Source organism: Poecilia reticulata, chromosome 7, assembly GCF_904066995.2.
Source record: "Poecilia reticulata chromosome 7, P_reticulata-male-v2, whole genome shotgun sequence".
NCBI lineage: Eukaryota > Metazoa > Chordata > Actinopteri > Cyprinodontiformes > Poeciliidae > Poecilia > Poecilia reticulata.
The window spans coordinates 15,557,369-15,575,340 of NC_088836.1; the positions used below are offsets into that span (position 1 = coordinate 15,557,369).

General features: G+C 39.6%; 1 protein-coding gene across 2 annotated transcripts; it reads right to left on the bottom strand.

The window, feature by feature from the left end:
• Positions 1–2,389: 2,389 nt before the first annotated feature.
• On the bottom strand, positions 2,390–17,099 carry LOC103467298 (DEF6 guanine nucleotide exchange factor). 2 transcript variants are annotated; one of them, XM_008413547.3, is made up of 12 exons: positions 16,944–17,099; positions 16,160–16,458; positions 11,621–11,761; positions 11,344–11,529; positions 10,457–10,684; positions 10,230–10,376; positions 7,422–7,530; positions 7,044–7,342; positions 6,784–6,950; positions 6,354–6,552; positions 4,780–4,870; positions 2,390–3,237 (listed from the first exon to the last, which is right to left on the bottom strand). In XM_008413547.3, the coding sequence occupies exons 2-12, from the start codon at positions 16,253–16,255 to the stop codon at positions 3,041–3,043; spliced, it is 1,860 nt and encodes a 619-aa protein (XP_008411769.2). In that variant the 5' UTR covers positions 16,256–16,458; positions 16,944–17,099; the 3' UTR covers positions 2,390–3,040. The 2 variants fall into 2 exon arrangements, with proteins under 2 accessions (XP_008411769.2, XP_081465095.1); XM_081608969.1 differs by lacking the exon at positions 16,944–17,099 and having other exon boundaries at positions 16,160–16,767.
• Between the last annotated feature and the right edge of the window lie 873 nt (positions 17,100–17,972).

Sequence of the window (17,972 nt, forward strand, 5' to 3'; positions counted from 1 at the left end):
CTGGAGGCAGCACTGAGGGAGTTGGGTCCTGATGACCAGGATGGATTGGATAATTAACAGTGGATATCACCCTGAGTTCACCATGCTCATGTCAGGCTATGGAGAGGCTTTTGTTTCTCTCAGGTGTTTTGGTGCATTTTTGAATCATCCTTGACATTTGCAAAATAGTAATTGCCTTTTTCAAAACAATTTGTACAAACAGCAAAGCACTATGCAAAAGTCAGTCCCTTTCTCAAAAGCCTCAGTTCATCTCTGAGACATAAATATCTGTGTCAATGAAGATGCCAGTGCATCAGTATGACACGTCCACGTGTCTTTGTGTTTGACAGTCAAATTGCTTAGTCATGTTGGACGCTCTGTTGTAAACGATATCTAAAGTTTCGATTACGAGTATTGTAAATTGTAATTGCTGGAGACCAGATAAGATTCACGTCTACAGTTTGAGAGACCATGTCATTGTAACATATTAAAATACAGCACTGCAAAGCACAAAGAAGAAGGGAGGGTGTAGTTATCAACCTGTTAGCTGAGCTAGCTTAGCTAGTCTAATAGCCTCTATTTTACCTGCTTTTATCAGTGAAGGGAGATATTTAGAGATATTTAGCAAGATTCTTTTATATCTTGCTAAACATGTAGCATTCTTGTCTTAGAGAAACAAGTTAAATATAATTTGTCTCTGTCCCTTCACTTAACAATGAGTCAATGTACTCAATGGCATGCTGGTTAGCATCACTATAGGGACTCGTTTTCTGTCTCTCTTGCTCTTTTCACCAACAACGAAAGTGAAATATAAATGACAGAAATTCAAACAATCATAAAAATAGGGATAAAAACATCCTCCTCTCTAGCCTGGATGTTTGGAAATACCGAATATTCTTCCTTAGCTTGGATGTAAGTCATTGACTCTGTTAAAATAGTCCAGTTTAAATCTTTCATTTAGTCTGAATTATAAATGACCAATTTTTAAATAAAATTCTTCCACAATTATTCATGTTTTTCTGAAATAAGCAAATCATTTTCATCTTATCTAATCACAAGCTAGTAAAATCATTTAAAAGTAGAAACTTTTCAGAAGCAACTCATGACAGTCAGACTACAGGGACTTGCTGAAGCTTGTTTAGAGGAACCGACAGCCGTGGGTCTTCTTTGGACTGATCCTTAAAGCCTGGCACACCTTTTGCTTGGAAATGTGCCTTATTTATACAACCATTTTCAGATATCTTCTGTCACTCTCTCCTGGGTTCAAGTCAGGGCATGCTTTGGGTTAGGTGTGAACTGGTGGGAATAATTATGCATCGAAGACATCTTGAAATATTTGCAACACAAGCAGTCTTTTTTACTTAATTGATTGTATTAATCAAGACAAATTGTGTTAAAAATCGCTCCATACGTGTTTGCACTGGCCATGTTGTATTCACAGTAAATTTTATCCTACATAACAAAGCCTTTAAGAAAAAGTCAAGAGATGTAAAACGTTTTTGTTTTTTGTTTTTTGCAGCATGAGCCATCTTGCATGCCAAGCTTAACTCTTGAGTTTATGCACTACTGGAAAACTTACATCAAATAGCTCAAATGATCAACCAGCACTGGTTTGGTTTTATTATCCGAGCCTGAAGCCCTCACATTGCAAGGTTTAAAAATATCCTTGGCAGATTTCTGATTAATCAAGCAAGGCAGCAATGTTATTTTTTTTTCTTCCAGAAACCAAGTTCTGGAAGAATTAATATAATAGTTTAATTAAAAATGCACTTTTACACTTAATCTTGTAGATTTAATTATGCTGTAATAAACATGAAGAGAGATATGAATATTTAGATTTATTTATTTTTTTGTTAGAGCCATTAGTCGCTGATTGTTATCTTTTTATAATCCAAAAAGTTTCCATCATGACTAAGAACACAAGTTCTGATGTAAAAGAAGAGGTAACTGTAATGCCTCCAATTTGCTATGAAGCACTTATTTTTGTAACGGCAAATCCAAATAATTAATAAAATTTCCTTAAAACCCCTATTTAAAGGTAATTCTGGTTAAATCATAAATGCGTGTTCTGTAGTTAGAGCATTTAGTCAGGCGATGTCCCCGTTCGCTCAGGATAAATGAGCAAAGGGTACCAAATTAGTCGGCGGTGACACATTGCAAACTGACAAATGATGTAAGCCCAAATTCAAAGTGAAGCAGGGCTTGCAGCTCACACAAAGCCGAGTGGGCGTAAACCGTCGAATCTGAAACCTGCCTGGCATTTTACTTCTTCGCTTGTACAAGAAAAAAAAAGTCATTGCATCTAATCTTTTGTAAATGCATCACTGGAGGTACTTTATGTGTGTGATGATCAGCAAATTCATTGTTGCACGTAAACAGGCTCATGAAAGAGACATTTTTTTAAAAGTAGTTAAGACATTGATTCACTGCTTTTTATTTACACTCATAAGGGTTAGGTGACATTAGAAACAGGAAGTTGTCTTCCCTCCCCTCTCTTTCTAACTCTCTCTCTCTCTATTTCCTGTTTGTCAGGAGTGAAATGATGCTATTAACTAATACTTAAACAGATCTGTACATCACAAATTCACATTCCAAAAAAAAAAAAAAAAAAAAACAAATCAGAAAATTACATATGTAAAAATGACACAGGGATAGCTTTCTTCATTTACGCAAAGGATGAACTTCCTTTATGTCGTGTCTGTAATCATCATTGCTAAAACATCAGCCTGGATCTTTCTTCTTTTTTTATATTTTGTTTTTGCTTTTGTTTTTTTTTTTGACTTAGAGGCCCTTTTACTTGCTCCGAGGTATCGTCTCTGTTCACATCAGGCCTCACATAAGAAGTGGTAGGAGTATTAGTTGAGCAATGTTCTGTGAAATGTCTCAAACGGTTACTGTTTTGGATTTGAGGTCAGTAAATTCATCTTGCAACAAAAACAGTAGTAAAGAAAATTCAGTTTTAAGTGCAGAAGTCCTGCAGCCTTTCACACTTGTCTCACTGAGCTTCCTGTTAGAAAACACCGCCGGGGGTAAAAAGAGCAGCCTCTGATGATTCATGCTATTAGGGGATGTCCATGTCTCCATTGGAGGCGTGCGAGTGCCGCTTCTCCAAGTCGCACCCGGTCCTGTTGTCCACGTTCTCTTTGCTCTCCTCGCTCTGATCCTCCGATCCAGATTTCCTTCGGAGACGCAACCCGGGGTCCCGCTGTGTCGGGATCTGGAAGGACTGGAAAGAGCTGCCCAGAGACGGTCTTTTCTCTGTAAAGAAAAACAAAAAGAATATGGAAATCAGAGGGAAAAACTGAGTTTTTGTGAAGCCTACGGAGGACATAGTAAACTGTTTGGGCGGAAGAAGTGGCAAAGAGGAAATTAATATGTTAGACAGCAAAAAAAAAAAACCCAAAAAAACACTATGGAGGAAGTATATTTAAAACTGAGTTGAGTCACACCTACTTTGTAGACTTCTATGTAAAAGTAAAGTAGAATTTGTGTAACTTGCTTCCAAGGAGTTTCCTTAAAAAGACGTTCAGCCATTTAAAAGGTCTTTCAAAGATTTCTTTCATCCTAATTTTCTGTCATGTTTTCTGGACCTTATTGTGCTGCTCTGCTCTTAAAACGAGAGAAAGTGCACAAAAAAAAGGAGACGAAAGAAGAAGTCTCGTAATTTCGAGCAGATGATAGATATCTGACTGTCATGTCATGAAGCAACAGGAAAAATCCAGCTCCAGCCTGATGCTGGGCCTGAAAATGCACGAGCTGTTAGCTGATCCTCGACTTTTCGTTTTCGCTCTTTTGAGGAAAAACCTTGCGGAAGCAAAAAAAATTGTAATTTCTGGAAATTTTACAATGGATTCAGCGAAATAAATGGGAACAAGTTGTGTCCGTGAAATGGGCTGCTACTTACAAAGAGCCTTAAGATTCAATTTGAAAATGGCTCTTTGCAAACTTGTCTGTTATGTGTTGATACAAACACTGCTTCATTCTTTGAGCTTGGCAGCCTTTTCATGCCTCAGTGAGTCATAGGTCAGCGTAAAGTGGCTTAAACAAAATGACATTCCAGTCAAAATGGCCACATGCTGGAGTGAAAACGAGTGAAAAAGCATCCCAAGTCCAAAGAAAAGATTTGATAAATCTTCAATAGTCGGGAGAAATATTTATCTAGAGCACTTTACCTGGTACTTATGTTGTCTCTTTTAGAGAAAAAAAAATATCTTGCTGAGTAACTTTAGTAAGAAAAGCTTCACTTTTTTTTTGTTTTTATATCTGACACTGTTGGTTGCATTGCAGGATACTCCCTGCTGCAACTGCAGATAAAAAGGCTGCAGGTCAATTCGCTCCTTCGCCAGCGAACATCACCATTTCAGACCCAACTCACCTCTTCCTCCTCCCATGTTGAATCTGACAGCAACTACGTTTTATTTGAACCCACGTACTTAAACCACATCAGCTCATTTTGTTGAATCAGTATTTTCACCATGACATCTGTTTACTATTTTTATAAAGCCTTATATTAAATAGTCATTGATTGTGGTTCTGATTTCTGCTAATAAGAGAGTATTACTCCTCTAAACTAATATAACCCCAAGCGACACACTGCTTGTAGATTTACAGAAAAATAAAGCCACATTTCCTTACACAAGACTGACATGGGTTTTAGAAAACCATGACAGCAAACTATGAACACCAAAGAGGCAATTTAACCAGAACTCCTCTAAGACATAGCATGAAGTGAACCAGATCAGCTCAAAAGGGACATTTAATTCAGCCTCCAACGCTCCCTAGACTAAGATCCAATCTCACCGCCTGGTCCAATCGGCCGCATCAGTCTGTTCATCTGGACGTTCCAGTGTTTGACGTTGGTGCTCGCCTGGCGAAGTTTCCTCTGAGCAGCCTGTCGCGGGAAGAGAGAAACCCTCTAAATCATCTTTGAACCAAGAGGAGCACAAAATATCATCTCAGCTCACTTTACAAGACCAGCAGATGAAAGACATTGAGAACAACTGCATCAAAATCATATTTTGGTATCATTTCACGCAGTACAAAAAATATTAAAACCATCAAACAGACTTTATTATATTATGTCATTATGATTCTGCTGTTCGACAGAGAAGCTCACAACCCACATCCTGAGGAGGCATCAATCTTTCTTCTTAACAGGAAGAAACCAGTATGACCATCCACCAGTCACAGCCAGCTACACACTAATCTGATTGATATTCTGATTAATTCACAACCATGAAATTCAGAGTAACTTTCCCTCCCGCCGTTGCCTCCTGCACGCTGACGATCAGGGGGCTATTTGCAACGTTAACGACTCCGTCCACTGTCGCCACATCCTGCTTTAGTGGGACAGACTGCTGCAAAGTCACTGACTCATTGGCTGGATCTCTTTAGATAGACAAAATAATTTTTTACCAATTGGCATAATGAACTGAATTGATTTAATTATGTAATAAGGATAAAACTGGAATATAGGTAAATCTGAATCTGTATATATGGACTGATTTAACTACATATTTCTAACTGCATCTGATTGTCTTGGTAAGTGCTTTGAGATGCCTGTTTTTGTTTATTTTTGTTGAAAGATTTTACAAAAACATTTAAAAAAAAAGACATAATTAAACTTCTAATTCTGAAGGTTACAATTTTGTGATAGTAGTCCTGGTTGTTCAGACCTAAATAAACGTCTCTTTGTTTAGTTTTCACTGCGAACATTTGCATAGAGATGCACAGATTAGGCCTTTCCTCGCTGGATTATGTTTTTTCAAGGACAAGAAGGAAACATGTTTTGCAGGTTCTTTGACAAGGGTTGAAGTTTTAATCCAACAGAAGATACAAAAATAGAGCCACTTATGTAGTAAAGTATCAAAGGAAACGCTTATCTGATTGTTTTTAAACTTCAATCCAATTACTTGGATGGATGAACACTGATTAGATAAAAGGAAGAAAAGAGATTTCCAGATCGAGGGAAAAAGTCTGATTAAATGGCACATCTCTAATTTTATAGGAGGCCCCATCTAACTCAAAATAGAAAGTTAGTTTCTGTTTTTTTCAAGAATCCCTTTTCCCGTCAGCATTTTCTGCTCCGTTATTGACCAAGACATGATTCGAGTCAATCTTGTTCATTGTGGCAACTAGCGCTGCTTTTTGGCCTTTCTGTCAGTCCCTGACTGGAATGACGCAGCTGCCCTTTATTATTACAAATATCAAACATGTATAATTCCAGCTAATAAAAGAAATGAATCACACTCTGTTAAAGGAATATTTTTTGCTGTCTTTTGTTGGAGTTCAGCTCTGCGTTCTGACACATTTTACTCTGAGAAGTGAAGGACTTATATGGGCTGTGTGTGTGTGTTGTGTTTTTTTCCACTCACCACTACATCCTGGTCAACCCTGTGTCTGTTGGCTCGGACCTCCTCCAGCTGCCTCTGTGCCTCATCCAGGGCCCGAGACTTGACTTCCATTTCCTGCTTTAGCTCCTGTTTTTCCCTCTGCGTCTTCACGATGTACTCCTCCTGCTCCTCCTGCAGGGCCATTAGCGCCTTCATTTTCTCCTCCTCCTCAGCCAGTAACCTGAGGACGAAAGACAAGATAAACGTGCAAGGTGAACTGTGTGATCGGGGGCTTTCAGCTGAATTAGCACTGAGTACAGACAAACAGCTGCCAACTTCCTCTGCCACGCAGGCCGACTTCCTCAGGAACATAACCCTGCATGAACCCCAGAGCTTGAAATCTACTGTCTCCACACAAAAGAGTCTCTTCGGCCCACAGCTGCATGCATGAATGTGTTTTTGTAACATCTACCTCGCCTGAGCGTAACGGAAGCCCTCCTCATCCAGCCTGGCTTTAATCTCCTGCTGCAGCGCCTCCTCCAGACGCTTCTGCATCTCCTCCAGCTCCTGGATCCTCTTCCTCTGCCGCTCTGCTTCCTCCTCCTTCAGAGCCATCTCGGCCTGCATGCTAACTCTGGCCTGTAGAGCGGCGGAAAAGAAGGAAAAAAAAGTTACCAGAGTTCCTCCATTGTGCTCTTTAAATACTCTCCTCTGTTCTCCTGCCCCGCTCACCTCCTCCGCCTCGCGGAGCTGAATCTCCAGAGTGCGCTGGAGCTGCTCGTGCTGCTGGCGTCTCCTCTGCTCGTCCTGGTCCATCAGGACCTGCGCCTGCTTCTGCGCCTCCTTCAGGAGCTCCAGCTCCGCCAGCTTACGCTCCCTTTCCTCCTGCAAGGCCCGCAGCCTCTGCAGCTCCTCCTCTTTGGCTTGCCGTCGTTTCTCCCGCTGCTCTCGCTGCTCTCGCCTCTTCAGCTTCAGGTCTTTATGCAGAGATGTTTTGCCCTCCACGTGCAGCCTGATGGCCGTTTGAATGGCTGTGAAGGCGAAGAGGATGAAGGTTAAGGTCTTCATATTTTGCTGTGCGACTCAAAGAACAGAAGCGTCCTCTCTGACCTGCCGTCCACTCCTGTCTTTGTTTGGTGTCCGAAGCACTCATTTCGTAGGTTTTGGACAAGGTCTTCAAGCAAAACATGCACCTCTTCCCATCTCGGTCAGGCAGCACCTGGTCAAACACATAAATGTAGAGAATTTAAATAATACATGTTGGTGTTGTAGTGTTCCAGTCGCCATTATCGATGGTCTCAGTCTCGTCTCGGACGCATTTAGACCCCGTCTTGTCCTGGTCTCGAACTTTGAGGATTTTATTTCGAGTTCAGCCAAGCGAATATTGGTAAGTTGCGAGAATAAATGCATTTGTTGACGTCCTTGCTTTTATTGGACGTCTCGGTTCGAATCCAAGCAATCACGTGACTCATGGCTAAATATGCATTTTTGTTATGGTTGTCAACCATCCCCAACCTCTTTAACTCAAACTCCAAGAAAATGGGAAGTAGTTCTTTAACAAGACGCCTCCAAAATCTTCAGCAATATAATTTGACTACTAATTGGCTACTGTAGAGAGTATATCTGTAAACCAACATGCAGAAAGAAGAAAGCAAAAAGCGACTTGTACATTTGACCTCCACTTAGAAACTAAGCACAAAGAAATGTAAACTATATGCAAGTGAGGTTAGCAAAGCTAGCTAGCTAATGTTAGCATTAGCTAGCTAGTCTCTCTTCCAAGATTCTTTACTCCACGTTTCTTGTATCACTCTGTTCTTCGTCTGGACGTAGATAGTTTTGACTTTATTTACTGGATTAACTGGAGGTTTCTTACTGCTAAAAGGGAGTTGTTCCTTTCCGCTGTCGCCACATGCTTGCTCAGGATGCCGCATGGTCACAATCTCCATGCAGCCAGCTTAGATTGATACTTTCATAACTAGGTGGCGCTACAGACTGCATTTTATTAGAACTACAATCATTCATGTAATTTAGTTTGAATCTCTTTATATGACTGTCTTGAATTAATATGATGAAAAATTTCTGCATAGAAATTGGACTCGTTAGTCTTATGGACACCTTAAGATTAAATTGTATTTTTATTTACATTAATTAAGCATAAAAAAGTTTTTTATAAAAGTTTATATTATAATGTTGCATGATTTTACACTCACCAAAACAGGTTACGGTACTTTGTGCCTGATACAGCCAGATAAATGGCCATAAACTTGAATCAAACGTGGCAGAAATTATGCATTTCTGCTGATTTCTCGCTCAGACTACATATTTCGTAGTCTGTCTTCGACTGAAGGACAAGTATTATCATTGATCTGATACTTTTCAGTCTCTCTGTATTATCACTGGAAGGACTCTCCAAGACTGAAAACGTTTATTTGTAATTTGAACCTCCTTTATTCTGAAAGATTGTAGTTAAAATATATAACAAAAAAATGTGAGTTTTGTGGTTTTTGTCATTAGAAGTCCTTCGTTTGCTTTCTAAGAAGTGGTCACTTTCAGGTTTGTGGTACCCAGTATAACAGGAACGTTAGCAGGAAAAGTCCAGCCAACCGGCCAAAAAGGTTATTTAAAAGCAAAGCGTTATTGCTTGACTCAAGTAAATCACAAAGAAAACAGCTGTAGATTGTTACGGGATTTTTGCTTTGTTTATGTCCGATCAGTTAAATCTGAAGTTAGGTGAACATAGAAAGCAGCGTTGCTAAATTCTTAAGCAGAAGACAACGGGATTTCTTCTCTTGTTTCTTGAGGATGTGTGGCTTCTCTCACTTCTTTCATTTTATCTGTCAAGGTGGCCTCAGATTTCATCTCTGTAACATCTAACCTCATCTTCCCAGGCGGTTTGTTCACTGCTTCTGACATGTGACCAAAACAACTCTCACTGGATCATTAGGGAAACGTATGGATGATCAACACAGCCAGTGTACTAACGCGTCCCGATTCTAACTTTTATTGGTCACATTAGTGAGATTGTTCCGAGTACAACTTATAAACTTCCCACTTCCAGTCATGATCTGAACTGAAGAAGCATTTTGGATGATGGGCGAAGCGTTTTCTCGTAACTGACGGCTGATGACGCTACACTAGGCCGTAGATTGTAGAGAGAATATCAGCAGCATTAATTTAAAATGTTGGTACACGACTGGAAAGTTTGAAAGAGAATTATCACCTGGGATTTTTTTTTAGTCAAGCCGCTATGATTACGCAGCTTTAAAATACCATTGTGGGTTTGGAAGGACGTTTGTCTGACACTATCTGATCTGAACTGTCACCGTACACTGAGGTATAACTGTGTCTTTATCCAAAATATAATGCATTTAACTACTGCAAAATTGTATTGCTTCAAGAATCAGACAAAACACAATTGCATACATATTGAATATAAGCTGCTCTGAGAGCCTTTGTCTGCTTCGTTTTGCTCTTGTTTCTGAGAACCCAGCTGAGTAACCTGAAGATATTTGAACCCATCGAGTGCCATCAAGTATGAGCAGTAAAGGTAAATGATGCGAACAAGTTAAACAAGTTACAGTTTGCTCATTTTACAGAAACTTGCAGCAGCACCGCTCCAAGGTGAAGAGACGCCAGGAGACAAATAGTCTAAAAGGATTCACTTCTTTTTAGAAACCACTTTCAAGAAATATCCCATCTAACGTTTTATTTCCGTCAGGGAGCATTTGAGTGATTTTTTTTAGTTGCTGCTTTGTTTCAAAATCCACATTTAAAAGAAAAGCACAGCATATAAAAGCAGTTAGATACGTAACTATTCTACTGTCCTCTCTGGAGAACTTTCTGCATTTTAGGGAAGTCCCCACCTTTAGCTTTCCTTTTTTCAGAGAAACAGGAAAATCAGCCATGTTCTCCGCTTACCTCCACGCAGCAGTTCCCGTCCAGGACTATATTGCCTTGGCAGTCCTTGCGGTCCTCTCCAGTGTAGTAGGACAGGTTGCTGGGCCTCAAAGTGAACCAGCGTTCCTTCCAGTTTCTCCTTAGCTGGCCTTTCTTCCACAGATAACCCTGAATCCAAATCAACGCACACTTGTAACTTCACGGACGCAAAGCCTGGCACAAAAGGAAGCACTTTTCTGTCCGCCTACCTCTTTGAGGACATCGCCGACTATCTCCCTGTACACCTCCTCTATCGCCATGCTGGTGATGCTCTTGTCGATGGCTCGGGTTATTTTCCCAGAGTTCATCATCTGGAGAAAGACCCAGACGGTGATGCCATTCTGATGCCCCGAGTCCTGAGAGAAGAAGTCATCGAGCTCAACGCAGTTGAACTCGATGCTCATCGCCATGCATATCTTCTTCAGGAGGTACTCCACCTGAACGAAGAGGGAGAAGATCTGTTTGAGCCGCTGGCGTTTGCAACAAGAAACGTTTTCTTTAAAAGGAGTCTCTGTGTATGGAACTTTGATTAAAGTAATATCTTGTTGAACATTTGGGATTTAAGCTTGTTCTTGCCGAAGTTTTACATTTTTCTTATCAAAACCAAATATAAAAAAAAAAATAAATCACTTCTTTGCCAGTATTATTACTAACATGGCAGTGAAATGTTTCCTGACTTGCTAACTGTATCGTGCATGCAACTTCAACACGCTATTTTTTTTTTTCTTTTGCCAAACCTATATAGTGACACAGTCAGTCTCACTGTAGCATTATTTTTGGTACAGTGGTGCCAGAGTGAAAAACATACCAAAATAAAGCTGAATGATGTTTTCTCACACCCTGAGTTAAAGCAAACACTCTGACTCTGAAATTTGGGGCTTTCTCTTGGCAGCGGGTGAAAAAAAAAATGCATGACAGGAAACCAAAACGGGTGTTTACGAGTGAGAATCAAGCCCACATTGCGGCACAAAAAGTGCACTGTGTCCCATGGTGGAAAGCAGCAGAGTTTCACCCGCTTCCAACTCAGTGGCTTTCTGAAGATCCAGCTTCATAATTAGGTGTGCAGTAGATTTATCCACCTTCTGGTTGAACCCACCTCATCTGGAACCATAACCAACGGGTATTTGTCTTCGGAGAGAAAGTTAAAAAGACACCACAGTCGAAAAGCGTCCCGGTCTGGCAGAACTGAGATGCTGCTTCTGTCTGGCTGGTAGTTCTTCTTCGCCGTAAGAGTCCAGCAAAGCTCGTCTACGTTTTCCTTATTAAAGGAGCCTTCCACAACCTGAAGCAGCAGCAGACAGATGTAGCGATTAAAAATGTTCTAAAGCTCCTTGGAACACCAGGAGAAATAAAGCTGTGCTGCGTGCGTTCACCTTATCGAGGATGTATTTGTTGAGATATGGCATGTAACCCTGACTGGAAACGGGGCCGTCGTCGTCATCCCTGAAGTGCTCCTCCAAAGCCACGGGGTCATGCGGGATGCTCAGGACTGTGCAAAGGTTGTGAGACAGAACCTGAAAAATCAAAGAGAAAAAAAAAACCTTCACAAAACAGAAGAGATTTATTTCTATCGAACTGATGAAATGGTTTAATCTCATTAATTTCTGCAAACGCAGCGTTTAAAAAAAACAAACACAAAATGCAGAGTTAAAACACTTCAAACAAAGATAAGATTTATCCAGATCTTTAGAGACAAAAAGAGACAAGTTCACAAGATGCTGTAACGATTAACGAAAATACATGAATAAACACCGCATGAAAGACTTTTAGAAAATTTGAACCATCCATTTTGAGAAATGCTAGTCCAATACTAAGGACAACATCTTCTTCTAAGAGTAAACTTGTTTTTTTAAACTTCAGCTGCATCCTGGCCTTCAAAATCACTGGCTGAAGCAGAAAAATATTAACATTTTCCGCAAACTGTTGTAGTAGAAACGTCATGAGTGGCTCATGCTGTTTCCTAATCTAAGTACTTTTGAGGAGCTTGGTGCCAAATTCTCTTTTTCAGTGCCTATTTTTAGACTGATACTGATAGTTCTGATACTGAGATCCCATGCCTGCTGGCGTAACTTTCAGACATTTAATATCTTTTCAACTTAAAAAAAAAACACTATAATTGCGACATTATGCATGGTAAGTATGATTTCAGCACGTTGTTTAACGAGCATCACACCTGCTAAAAGTTTTCAAAACTGTTTTTCTGCTCAGATTCTGAGACGAACGCATTGCTACTTTGAACTTCATCCACAGATCACTGGATAAATCTGAGATAAAGCACATTTTGCTATTTTTATTTTGTTGTAGGAAGTCTTTTCCCTTTAATCGATTTCTGCATCCTTTCACTAGATGCGATTTTGTTCATGTTTCAGATTGATAACCAGGGCAGGAAAGCTTTAAGACGACGTTACAGATGTTTGTCTTTTTTGCACTCATTATCAGTTTGCAAAGCAGTAAAACATAAAAATCTGCAAGAAGCTGCAAGAAATCAAGAAAATAGTGCATGGAAAGACATTAAGTTTGGCTTTTACTCTTGCTTGCCTTTCCAGAGATAGTGCAGCAAAAAGAATAAAACACAATGAGTAGAAATAGATCAATTTACCATGTTTGTTCAACATGAGCTACATTGTGTTTCTCAAAGCAGTTAGTTAAATAAGACAAATGTGAGATTTTATGCTCGGGTAAGTAAGTTCAAGCATCTGTGAACTTTGGTGGCATGTGTGTCTCAGCTGTGTGGTTGATTGTCCGGATAACACACTTTTGGTTTTTCTAAAGATGCTTTTTTCCCCTTTATGTCCTGAAAAAAGTCTAATATCCTCGAGATATATTTGGATTAATTATGTTTGTTTTGTGCATTACAGGCTATTTAACATGAAGATGCAGCACTGTAAGAGATGTAACTTATATTTAACCCTCTGATAGCCTGTAAAAGATTACAAAAGTAAAACATGCATTTATACAATGTTTAGAAAAACTGCTGTTATGTAAGAGGATATGCAGGAAGCTACCAACACGGTCAGTACTTCTGTACTGCTGAGATATAGTTTAGTTTTAACCCTTTGAAATCTGTGGGGTTTTATTTTGAAGGTTATGCTCTTTCTTAAAAGACCTGAGCGGCCATGTTGATAGTTTTCTGCTTCAGATTTTTGATAATTTCTTCTTCTTTAGGTGTGTGAAGTGAAAAAAAAAAAACGTCAACAAAGACAGATCAGACAGAGTCCTGGGTTTTAATGATTGCTGCAGAAAGGAGAGCAGCATATCAGATCACCGCCTATGCATTGCTCTGAACAATTCAGGTTTCACGCAACCTTTTATGAGTCTTTAAACACGCCCACAAAGTCACACAATTCTCAATAAACATCAGCGTAAAATACTCTGAAAACTCACAACCAAAGAGTTTAAAAATCTATTCTGTCTGATCTCACAAAATAAACAGAACAAAACAAACATCGTCTAATTGATTAAGCTGCAGTTAAACGGTGAGTGTTGTACTATTCGCTCTGGCTACTTAGTTTGCACAGAGAAACATACAACATTTCCACCACAGCAAAGCAGAGCAAAACAAATGGGGAAAAAAATGTGTTGCTGGTTCTTTGCCAGAGGTGGTAGTTTTTGAATCCAATATCCAGTAACCCACATCTACTTGACCTTGAACAAATTACATGTTGTTGCGCATTTGTAGACAGCAGCAGTTCTTATTTTGACGGAGTTAATGTATCGAGAGAATTTAGATGATCTGTCAATGCTTAACGCTCCTGCTAATATTGTTCAAGTTTTCTTGCAAATCTATTTCTAAATTATATACTTTTACTAACTAAAATGTTTCCTCAATTGGGACGTAAAATGGTTTCCCAGAAATCATAAAATGCACAAAATGAGGTTGGCTTCTGAGTTAGCATTGATTTCACTTCTTTTTTTTTTGTTTGTTTTTTTTTCATTGAGAGCAACATAATTTGGTTAAAATCCAGAACTAAGAACCAAGTTCAATGCAAAAGTAAAAAAGAAATAATTTTTACTTTTGCATTTATCCATCGGCTCTGTCAGTAAATAATAATAAAAAAAACAGTCAATCAATAAATTTGACTAAAAGCTAACTTGTCAAATGGCAAATCAAAGATAAAGGATGCCATCTGGAAATAGATCAACATGGACAGAAACTTTAATTTGTATACAAGTTTCAAGAAAATGCTAGAATCCTGTATGTGTTTATATTAATCTGGCTTAAGGCTTTAGCAAATTTTCAGATGATACTTCTTCATGTTTTGGACAAAATCTTATTCAACACCCGCAGAAGTAAAATTTGGCATAAACCTCACTAATGGCTCTTCACGCTAAACAGTGTTTGCTCTTTTATGCCTGTAAGAGGGCCAAGAAAAGGGCAGTTTTGTTTATAATAACACATTCGAAAAGTTCATGAACTGACAGCGGTCTATTCTTATGTGCTCTTTTAATATGTCCGTTAAAAACACCCTCACATCCAATGTAGTTAATAGTTTTGTCACAGCTAATAACACACAACTTCTCATGTTGCACCATGTGTGCGACACTCGATGCATGCACTTCCCTTGGCGGTACAGTATTGGTGCTTTTTCTGAGCAGCGTTTCCTGTAGCAGCGTGCAGAAAAGGGATGAACCAAGTCTGAAAATGAGATCATGGCTCTAATTTTGTTGTCTAACCATATGATGTTAACATGTTCATAGGTGCTAATTGTTTGCAGTCTGGACCGGTATGGCCTCATGAAATGTGAAATTAACAAGATAAAAACGACAGATTATTGGCAGATGTTGCACCAAAATGAAGAGTAAAGGGAGGAAAGATATCTAATTTGATCTGTTTATATTGGGTTAATGTGGTAGAGTTACCACTATTACGCTTCTAGCCAAGCACAACTTTTTCCCCTTTATTTTATTTCTGTCGCCGAGGGAGTGCAACATCTTGAGACATCTGCTGCACGATATCAGGCACCTAGTTTCTGCGTGCTGAGCCATAACCACATCCTGTCTCCAGTCTCCAGTTCTCTACAACGTCTGTTAACTTTTTGAGGCCACAGCATGCAAAGTGCTCGCCTCCACACAGAACATGGTGCCTGTACATGAGCTGCATGATGCCGACGATGGAGGGGTGGAGGTGGGATAAGCCAAGTCATAAGGCTGACTCGCTGTAAGCCAGGAGCTCTGGACGACGCAGCAGAAACATGGTGGTGGCTGGAAAACAGAGCCTGAGCCACACTGAGAAAAAGTGACATAACAATGAGAGCAACAAAAAAGAAAGAGAGAGAGAGAGAGAAAGAAGCACAGTGGCTTTATTGAAGCCCTACAGCGAGACGCAACAATCGCCAGCATGTTTCCACTTTGTCCTTGCCCTCACATGCAACAATGTCCTGTTTGACGTACATGCTGGGAACATACTCTATTCAACGAGGCTGCTCTCCAGTGCCAGAGGTCCCTTTGCACTACAAGATGGCACACTGAGGCCCAAGCGTTGATGATGACGGATCCCATTCACATGCAGACAGAGCAAACTCGTGCTGCCTGCCTGCCTGCCTCCCACACAGAGGTGCATATTGTGCTTTCTTTTCAGCACTGTAAGCATTTCACTGGAAATATAAGGAACAAAATTGTTCCTCGTTGCCGCAGTTTAAAGTAAAGCTGCTTTGCACAGGAAATGTGATGGAAATCAGACAGTTCGCTCTCATTTCCTGAAGTACACAGCTGAACACACTCTATAGGTAAACAGCAATTATTTGTTAAATTTACTTGTGTACCTGACAAACTTTTATCTGTTGAAAGTGGACCCTTGTAGGAAATGAAGCAACATCACAACGTCTGTCAATCTTCACCTCAGACACAAAAAGATCATTTTGTTTCCCCGTCCCCGAACCCCCCATCTTCAAGTTAGAGGACTTTCCACTCACCTTCAGCTGAGACTTGGACACCTTCCCACTCTTCTCTAGATCCAGGGCAGTAAAACCGTACCATATGGACTTGAGCAGCTCAGAGCGCAGGTCCATTTCTGCAGCGCCGTTATTTTCTGATTTCCTCCTCTACGTGTCTGTCTTCTTCTTCCCTCTGCTGTTGACACGGGGCCCCTGGGTGACAGGCAGACACGCACTCTGTTGCTGCTGCTGCTGCTGCTGCTGTGTGGCTTTGCAAGCCTGCGGGCAGCGACACCTGCTGGGCATCCACAAGAGGGACAGGGAGGGTTCTGTCTTGACTTGAGAGAGACAAAAAAAACAGGTTTTAAATAGAGACAATGTGATTTAAAACTAATTCTAGACACTGATAATTTATTTGTCAAAGGAAAAATGTTAACAAAGAATAATTTACCAAATCCCAATCAAAGCTGATGGAGGTATAGCTGTAAAATTAAAACATGTCGTTTGTGTCTGTCTGTTCCTTATTGTCGTGCCCGCTGCATGTATCTAGTTTGATTGGAGTTTGTGGGATTTATATTTCATTATGCTATATGCTATATATACTATATATATATGTCACGAGATTTTACATTTCAGATATGATTTTTATGTCATGATTTTTTGTTTTGTCTAATGTTCGCTGTTCGCTGTTTTAGCATTCATCTTCATTCACTTTCCCATTAGCCCTGTCTCAGGTAAAACAGAGGAAAAAGTATCCCCGCAACATGATGCTGCCACCACTGTGTATTATTTTGTGAAGGGGAAACTGTATTTGGAATCTCACCTGATCATTGTCCTTTTCGCCGCATGTTTGCTGTGTCCCCAAACCCATGCTTCATGGCAGATTGTGAACAGGACTTCTCATGGCTTTCTTCTTGAACTGTACCTTTAATGTTGTCATTATAACCTCTTGGTCGTTTTTCTTTTTTCTTTCTTTCTTTCTTTCTTTCTTTCTTTCTTTCTTTCTTTCTTTCTTTCTTCTTCTTCTTCTTCTTCTTCTTCTTCTTCTTCTTCTTCTTCTTCTTCTTCTTCTTCTTCTTCTTCTTCTTCTTCTTCTTCTTCTTCTTCTTCTTTTTTTTTTTTTTAGATTTTCTGACTTTGTATTTGTTTTATATTTCCCTTTCGGTGTTTTTTCTTTTTTTTTTAATGTTTAAATTTTACAATTCTTTTTCTATATAATCGTCATAAGTACTGTTAAGGGGGCTCTCATGCCGCTCTCACACGATAACTGCCCATGTCGCCCATAAACCGCCCCTGCGATTTTTTTTTCAGAGCTTGTTCTTAAGTTCTTATTTGTTTGAAAAGATCAGTAGATGTATTAAAGTTATTATTATTTTTTTTCTAATTGCCTCTCGGTAGAAATATCTAAATGTCATCTCTTAACTCTTAATTTCAAAGCCTATATTGTTTTTTTCTCTTTTTTTAAGCAAACAGGTAACGTCAAATCCGCAAGAATTTGCTTCTTTAAAATAATACAGAATAACAGATGTTTTCACTATCTATCTATCTATCTATCTATCTATCTATCTATCTATCTATCTATCTATCTATCTATCTATCTATCTATCTATCTATCTATCTATCTATCTATCTATCTATCTATCTATCGGTGGGGGAGATGGAGAGTGACGGGTCTCCCGGAAAAAAATAAATTAGTCACGTGGTAAAACAACCTTGTCGTCGTTACCATGGAGTTGTTTGTGAAGATCCGATGCTTATTGGTTGCCCTTTGTTCTATTACCAAATCCCTCACAGCCGTTGGTCAATTTGGGATCTGCTTTTAACCAATGACGAAGCGCGCTTTTTGAAAACT

What these genes read in the sequence shown, in the direction of transcription:
- LOC103467298 (XM_008413547.3), bottom strand. Translation starts at nt 16,255, where the DNA reads ATGGACCTGCGCTCTGAGCTGCTCAAGTCCATATGGTACGGTTTTACT. An exon ending in TCGGCGATGTCCTCAAAGAG is followed by an intron (nt 10,377 to 10,456) that starts GTAGGCGGACAG and finishes ATTTGGATTCAG; the next exon opens with GGTTATCTGTGGAAGAAAGG. An exon ending in AAGACAGGAGTGGACGGCAG is followed by an intron (nt 7,343 to 7,421) that starts GTCAGAGAGGAC and finishes TCGCCTTCACAG; the next exon opens with CCATTCAAACGGCCATCAGG.